Below are 8,153 nucleotides of genomic sequence, written 5' to 3'. Positions count from 1 at the left end.
TTCGTGCTGGGCGGCTCTCCTTACGGGGCACACTCCTTGCGCATGGGGCTCCCCGACGCGGGGGACACCCCTGCGTGGCAGGGCACTCCTTGAGTGCATCAGCGCTGCGTGTGGGCCAGCTCCACACGGGTCACAGAGGCCCGGGGTTTGAACCGTGGACCTCCCATGTGGTAGGCGGACGCCCTAACCACCAGGCCAAGTCCGTCACCGGTTATTTAGGATTGATGTAGAATTGTGACGTGGACTGGGGTGAGCCGGGAGCTAGCCGCCGTGTGGCAAGCAGGAACAGCCCCACGGAAGATACTGGAGACCCCGTCCTGCTTCTCCCACTAACTTGACATCGGGGTCTCCACCCACATTCTGTAAAGAAATTCAGTAAAGTCATCTCTAGGCTCCATCTGAGCATCAGGATTTAGTGATGTAACTGATGTCGAGCAGTTTCTCAGTCTCAAAACTGATCTTGGAATGGGAGCACAGCTCAAATGGTTGAACATCTGCTTCCCATGTATGAGGTCCCAGGTTCAATCCCTGGTTCCTCCTAAAAACAAACAAGAAAACCAACTTTCATTGGGGAGCTGATGTAGCTCAAAAGTTGAGCACCTGCTTCTCATGTACGAGGTCCTGGGTTCAATCCCCAGGACCTCCTTAGGAAAAAAAAAACTGTTCTTGGAATGCGTAGATGATTTCTCCTGTCCTTGAAACCACTGGTTCGATTCCTCTGTGACTACAGCACTCACTTTACAAATAATTGTGGTGCTAAACTGGGCGGCCCTCTCCCTCGGTTGGACCAGGAAAGGCAAATATGTGATTTTTCAGTTTGGTTTTAGTTACTTTAAGAACATATTTATTTATGATCGGCCTGATTCAAAACGTTATGTATGCAAAATAAAACAAAGCTCACACAACGCGGTTAAATTAATGATGAAAACGAGACATCAAGGACGCTCAGAAGAAACCAGAGCTCGACACCGGCTATACAGGAGAGGAGAGCACGGGATTTGGCCCCGTTCTTCCCAGCAGCCAGAGAGAAGACAGGGCACGTCAGCAACTACAGCTGCCAGCTCAAGTCCCCTCCTCCTCGGCTGGAGTCCATTTCATCCCAAACACAGCGCCGGGTGGGCCCTGATGGGACGGGACGGCTCAGTGAGCGTCAGGGTTCTCAGGGGCTCGGTCATCCTGAGGCCGCTCACCTGCCTTTGGTCGGGGGCTGCGGGACTCTGTAAAAGGCAGGTGGAGGGAAGCCTGTGGCTTTGCCACTCAGAAAGTCAGTCCTTATTTTCCAGGGAGTGGGAAATGGGGGATGGGAGAGGGTTACACCTCACCCAGGTGTCCTCACGCTCGGACCACAGGTGTTCCTAGCAAGGCCGTTCTCATAGTCCTGGCATCCGGGGCACCTTGGGGCTCACTCCCACTTCCCTTTACGGGGCCTCGCCCTGAAGACCACGCAGCCTGGGCCCCCCCCCGAAAGCCGGGGCCCTTTCTCATCCCTGGAACTTGTATTTCGCCGCCGTTTCCAGCTCGAGCAGAGCAGAAAAGCTACGGGCTGCACAGAACTCTAGCCAAAGAGTGTGACCTTCCAGGACAGTGTGCCGGCACCTCTGAGCAGCTGAGCACGCTCAGGGGCTTCTTCCCAGCTGGGAGCCAAAGGCCACCTCCCAAGACCCACTGGCCCAGCCTTGGCCTCCAGGCCTGTCCCCAGGACAGCCCAAGCCTCCGCGAGCCCCTGAGTGACGTACACGGGGCAAAGGCCCGGCATCTTCCCACCGCCCTCCATCGGGGCCACACAGCTGTCCCTTGAGCCATGCGTCACATTTCTGTGGACCAGGGATGGTGAGCTCCTCCAGGGAGGGCCCAACCTCTTTGCTCGAATGCTTGGCATGAACGTCGCACTTTCTAGGAATGCATTCTTGGAGACGAGCTGTGCTGGACACCAGAACACTCAGCTCTCTGCCAGCGGGCCCACGAGCCGCCCCAAGTACAGCCGCGTTCAGCAACCCTAATTTCTGCTTTGACTTCTCAAAGACGGTGTCCTCGCCTACTTAGGACAAAGACAGGACAGTCAGGGATAAAGTCTCCCACTGCGTCTCAGAGACGTGCCTCAACCTCAAAGCCCCTTCTCTTCAACCTCAAGTGGGGACAGAAACCCCAACCAACAGGGCGGTTAAAAAGGGACAAAGGCAGTCAGGAAACGAAGCTTACTCGATCACTAGTCATATACTCTTGGTGGTTGGTGCTTAAGGGATAAGAGTTCAACTAGTGTTATTAAGGGAAAAAAGCTAAGTGCATCATTTAATTGCTATTTATTTCCATAAACATGAGGTATTTCAAAGTGCTATAAGATGCAGCACTAAATATATACATTTTGAAGAAATAAAACACAGAACTTTGCATTTACCCAGTTCTATGCACCCAACATGAACCAATACGTTAACAGGAAGAAACGCTAGGAAAAAGGCGCATATATATATATATACACACACACACACATATATATATAGTAAATTTCTTTACAAAAGTTTCTTAGTTCAAAAAGTGATAAAGTAATATCTACTCAAAACTTTCACAACTCATTTTCATACGAAAATATAAGTATCAAATTTAGTTATGTATCAGCATCATACTAAAGTATACAGGCAGTGTAAGAATTAGTACAGTACATAACAGATTAACAATATATTTGTATACAAAACATGCTCCTCAAACATTGAGGTATTACAGTACTTAGGTATGAACTTCCAGTCTAACACCGGGCCGCAAAAGCCACCTCTCATCACCCAAGACGTGTACAAAGGCGAGTGTGTCAACGGTATTTACAAGACACGTTCCCAGGGGTATCGCATGGCAAGCCCCTCCGTGGCCTCTGCTGGAACGCAAGCACCATTTTTTAAAAGAAGGAATGACTCTGTTTGGAAACTCGGAACAAACAAGGTGACCCGGGCAGCCCCCGCGGGCCCCCGCGGCCTCCCGCCACATCCGTGGGGACGAGGACCCCCCACCCCCGGCGCCCGTCAGGCAGGCCCTCGCCCAGGGTGCCCCCACGTCCTGCTCCCCACCCACCTCCCAACTCGACAGGGGGACCGACTTGAAAGTAAACCAACATTCTTAATGTCAACACAATGTTTGTTTTCTTAAAAAAAAGAAAAAAAAAAAAAGAAAAATGTGCAAAGTGGCAGTGACGGTCCAGTTCGGAGACGGGGCCTAGCAAGTCCGCGCGGGCTCGAGCCGCGTGAGCAGCTGCTGCTGCCGGGCCTGCAGCTTCTCCTTCTCCAGCAGCAGCTGCTGCTCCTCGGCCTGCAGGGCGCGGACGTACTCCGTGGCCTTCTTCAGGATGACGACCTTGGCCGCCCTCTCGTTCTTCACCAGCTCCGGCACGTGGTCCCTGAGTGTGAGGAAGCTGGACCGCAGGTCGTTGCGCCTCTGGCGCTCCAGGATGTTGTGGTTGCGCCGGCGCTCGCTGTCCTCCGAGTCGGAGTTGCGGGGGCTCAGGCTCTTGGCCTTGGGGGGCACGGCGGCCTTGAGGGGGCGCGGGGACGCCTCGCTCTTGGCCTTCTTCTGGGGCGGCGCGTCCTCGCTCTCGACGTAGGGCGACGGGGCCGCGTAGTTGTGCTGCTGGTGGATGGGCACGCAGCGCTTGAGCAGCAGCTCGCCCGGCGGCACCCGCCCCGGGCCCAGAGCGGCGTGCTTGGGGCGCACCGTGATGGTGAAGGTGGTGGCCGCCTTGCCGGCCGCCGAGCGCCGCTTCTCCACCGTCACCACGTCGATTTCCTCCTCCTCGTCCTCCTCCTCCTCGTCCTCGTCATCTTGGGGGAAAGAGAGAGTTAGTCTCGCAGGGCCGCACACCGCGCGGGTCACGCGGCACGCGGCCGAATTTTAGGTCGCCTTCCGTTGACCTGGAAATCCTCGTTCCTCCCCTCTAGCCACCGGCCTGAGACTGCAGCAGCGGCCGACCCGTCACCCAACCTGGGCTTCGGCTCCAGCACCAGGTACTCAAGCCTTCTGGTCCCCCCTCCTCAGCTGTGAAATGGGCGTCAATCCACCACCCTGCCGGCTTTGACAGCTGGCTCGAGTGGGGCCCGAGGAGCAGGCGCTCCATAAGCGCCGGCCTTGTGCTCATCACAACCTGCCTCCGTCTACCAAACCAGGAGCACCACCCGACAGGCAGCTTTACCCGGGGGGCGTTTGCCTTCCAGTCCAGAGAAAAACCCACGGCTCAGCTAAGCTAAGGCAGGACAACTGCTGCTCCTCCACGACTGCGGATTTTCCGTAGTAAGCAGCTTTTCACTTGGAGACCAAATGTTAACTGCCGGGCTGACTGACAACGGGAGCACCTCTTCTGGAAGGCCCCGACCACCGCAGCCACAACAACACCACAGCCGCGTGCGCTTCCTTTCCCCCTCTCTCCTCGTTTCCCAGAGCTGGGAGAGAAAATGATTGTTTAAAATGCAAGCATGAAAATCAAAACCCATCTTCTGGCCGGCTCTAAAGGAGACCGGAAGGCTGAACAATTGCTGGATTTGTTCTAACGCCGAGAGGCGAGGCTGCTCCAGTCTGCGGGTCCCTTTAAGCCACGGATTTGGTTTCCTGCCAAGAAGACAGCTGTTGGGAGGAAGTGCTTCCTCACCAAAGCTGTCAAGACAGACATTAAAGGGACAGCGGGCCTTTCCACTTCCCTGCCGGCCGGCGGGCTCGCCCCAAGCCCAGGCTCTTCACCCGCGGGGACCCCCGGGCCAGGCCCGGGTCCTGCGCCCCCGCCCCGGGTATCAGGGGGGCGGCTCCCCCGCAGAGCCGCAGACCCTGCCTCCGCACCCCGCCCGCAGCCCGCCGGGCGCCGCCCACGTGCAAGGGCACTGGGTCACCCACAGGACCCGGGCCGCCTCAGCCCCGATTTCCGGTAGCGACGGCGAAAGCGGCCCCCGATTTCGCGGGGAACCGTCACCGAGGCCCCTGGCCGAGACGCACGGCGGCTTCGGGGCTGACCCCGGGCCCGCGCAGGGGCGCCCCGCCCCCGCCGCCGCGCAGGTACTCGGCCCTCCGCACCGCCGCCTGCTGGCCACGCACCGCGAGCCGGGGTCCCCGCCCAGGGGGAGGGGGGCAGGCAGAGGCCGGATGAAAGGCGCGCGCTCCGCGCCAGCTGCGGGAGCGCCCCCGCGTCGGCGGGGCTCTGCAGCCCTGGGGGCTTCTCCGACGACAGTCCTCTCCCCTGAGCTGAGAAGAGGTCCCTTCCACCACCACCTCCCGCCCCACCGCCCCGTGCTCCCAAAGCTGCTGCCCTGGCGGCGCCCCAAACCACCCCCCAGCCCTGGGCCCCGCGTTTTGCTTCTTTACTCCTCGCCAGGGCTGGGGTGCGGGCGGCGGAGGGGCCTCCGCGCAGGTGAACATCGGAGGTGCACGCTCTGCATCCCGAGTCCTCCGCCCCCAGCACGGGAAGCGCGACCCCCGGCACAGGCCTCACCTGAGTCACTGAGGGTGTCCTCCCCGGAGGTGCTGGGCGCCTGGTGCTCCCCGCCGCGGCCCTGGCGGCCCCCTGCGCGCGGAGGGGCGGCTCCCGGGGCTCCGGCTGGGGCGGCGGCGAGGGCCCCCGAGGCCACCGCGGGCGCCGGGGCTCCGGCTGCGGCGAGCGGCGCGGGGGCCGGCTCCCGCGCGCCGCCCGGGAAGGGGAAGACCACGGCGGGGTCCACGCACTCGGCTGCGGGGCTGGCGAGCTCGGCGGGCAGCGCGGGCCCCGCCCGGCCCGGCCCCCCCGGCGCGCCCAGTCCGCGGCCCGGGGGGCTGGGGGCGCCCGCGGCAGGGGCCGGGGCGGCGGGGCCGGCGGGTGGCGGCCCGCGGCCGAGCTGCAGCCGCTCGCTCACGGCGCGCTCCAGCTTCTCGCGGGCCGAGAAGCCGCTCCACATGCAGTCCTGCAGGATGATCGGGTTGGGGGTGAGGCCGCCCAGGCCCCCCAGGCCGAAGGCGTCCTCCTCGGCCGGGCTGCCCCACAACTCGGCCTCGGGCAGCAGCATCTCCGTGGCCCAGCTCGGGGGCTCGGGGAAGGCACGGCTGGGCGACAGCGGGGGCGTGGGCAGCAGCTCGAACTTCTTCCAGATGTCCTCCCCGGGGGGCGTCGAGTCGGGGCCCCCGAAGTAGAAGTCATCCTCGTCGGGGTAGAAGCAGGGCTGCAGCGAGTCGAACTCGAGGTCCGGGTTTTTGCAGAGCATGCCCGGCATGGTGGTCGCCGCGCAGCCCGGCGTGGTCTCGGCCCCCGGCCGGCGCGCGACAGCCGCTCTCCCCTCGGCTCCTTTCGGCCCCGGGGGCGCTTCCTTCCCGCGGGGGCACTGCAAGCGACAGACACGCCGGGAGAGGGTCGGTAAGGCGGGCAAGGCAGGGAGGCGCGGCCGGCGGGCGCCCCTCCACCCCGCCACCAGCCCCGCAGCCGGGCCCCCGCGCCCGGGGCCGAGCAAGTTCTGGCTGCGGCCCTCCCCGCCTCCTTTTGTGTACAGCTGTCTCCGCCGGGGTGGGAGGGGGCGTGCAGATGCCGGCGGCGGTGGCGGCGTCGCTCTGCAACTTTGCAAACTGCCATTTCATTCGCGCCAGGCCCTGCTGCCACCCGCGCGACCCGCGGCCCCGACGCAGAGCCGGCCGCCCTAGGAGGCCCGCGGGACGCCGGCCTGGGACCCCGCGTCCCGAAACGCCCTCTGCAAAAACGCGCCCTCGGGGTGCCCAAGAGAGCAAGGTGTGGAAACTTTGCAAAAGGAAACAGCCTCCCTTTCTCAGGGCAGACACCAGCCGTGGGCACCCAGGTCCGCGACCTTCCCCAGACGGGCGCCGGCGCCCCTGGGCATTCCCCCCGGCGGGGGACACCAGTGCCAGCAGCGTCTTCGCAACCTCCCTTTCGTCCCGGGCCGCTCCGCCAGGCCCCCAGCGGCGTCCTTCTTGCTGGGGGGCCGGAGCTCCGGGCTCCTGGGGACAGTGAAGGGGGCCCGGGAGCCGGGTTTCCTTGGAGCTGGGGCCGGCGCGACCCAGATAGCCGCGGCGGCCTCGCCCGGCCCCGCTCCCCGCCCTCCGCAGACCCCGCGCCCGGGCAGGGCCGCCCCGGCTCCCCGCCGGCTCTCCTGGAGCTGCACAGCTGGCTTCCGTGGAGCCATGACACCCCCCAGGCAAGGGCAGACGAAGGAGCAGGGCGGGTCTCCCGGCGGGGGCCCTGCGGGGCGGGCCCGGCTGTAGGGGCAAAGCGGCGGTCGCTTTTCGAGGGCAGGGACGGCCCCGCGGGCACCCGGGGCGCCCTGGGCGCGAGCCGTGCGCCGGCCCCGGCCGGCCTGCCCCTCCGGGCCCGCCGCTCCCGGGGCGCCGGGCGGCCTACGGGCTCCGCGCTTACCTCCCGCCGGCGGCCGGGGATCCGGAGGCGACTGCGCGGGGGTCTCCGGGTGGGCCGTGGGGGGCGCGCGGCGGGGGGTCCGCGGGCGGCCGTCAGTGCGCGCCGGCGCCTGGCTCGCGCTAGCTCGGCTGCAGCCCCGCTCCCGGCAGCCCCCCGCATCCACCCGGCGCGTCCAGACAGATGACTGTCACTGGCTGCGCTTTGAAGCTCGGGGGATATTATTAACTGAAAAATCTGACACACCCGCGGGGCGGGGAGAGAAGGGGGCTGCGGCGCAGGCCAGGGGGAGGGGGCACGGCCGAGGGAGGCCGCTTTACCCCGCCCCCTTGATTTCCATAAAAATCGGGGGAGGCGCCAGGGCTTTCGCGCCAAAGCCCCTTGCTTTTCTTCTTTGCAGAAAGCAGGCTGCAGCGCGGGGAGCGCGGGGTGCTTCTCCCGCCCGCGCAGACCCCCGGGCGTGCACCGGGTGCGCTCTGCAAACCAGCTGCGCGCCGAGCCGAGCGCTGCAAGCGCCCGCCCTGCAAGCCTGGCAAGCGCCTGGCATTCGAAAGAAATTTCCGGAGGGCTGGGCACGGGGGCCGTGGGGGAGGGGGCCGGCTCCCGCCCCAGCCCCCGCCCCGGCCGCGTCTGCGCAAGGGGACGCAGTCCTGCAAAGCGGGGCTCCGGCGGGAGCTGGTGGGGTGGGGCTGCCGGACCTGGCGGGGGACCGGCGGGAGGGACGGGGTGCGCCCGCCCGGGGCCGAGACCGCAGGAGGTTTGCAGTTTTTCCACGGAGAGGGGCGCCCCCCTTGTTTGAAAATCA

General features: G+C 64.2%; 1 protein-coding gene across 1 annotated transcript; it reads right to left on the bottom strand.

Annotated features, from left to right (window-relative positions):
• Positions 1–2,284: 2,284 nt before the first annotated feature.
• Positions 2,285–6,301, bottom strand: MYCN (MYCN proto-oncogene, bHLH transcription factor). Its single transcript, XM_004482573.4, has 2 exons — positions 5,453–6,301; positions 2,285–3,800 (listed from the first exon to the last, which is right to left on the bottom strand). The coding sequence occupies exons 1-2, from the start codon at positions 6,201–6,203 to the stop codon at positions 3,199–3,201; spliced, it is 1,353 nt and encodes a 450-aa protein (XP_004482630.2). The 5' UTR covers positions 6,204–6,301; the 3' UTR covers positions 2,285–3,198.
• Between the last annotated feature and the right edge of the window lie 1,852 nt (positions 6,302–8,153).

This window comes from Dasypus novemcinctus, chromosome 25 (assembly GCF_030445035.2).
Source record: "Dasypus novemcinctus isolate mDasNov1 chromosome 25, mDasNov1.1.hap2, whole genome shotgun sequence".
Taxonomy (NCBI): Eukaryota; Metazoa; Chordata; class Mammalia; order Cingulata; family Dasypodidae; genus Dasypus; species Dasypus novemcinctus.
The sequence above is the reverse complement of the archived record's forward strand: the minus strand, read 5'-3'. Positions and strand labels throughout refer to the sequence as shown.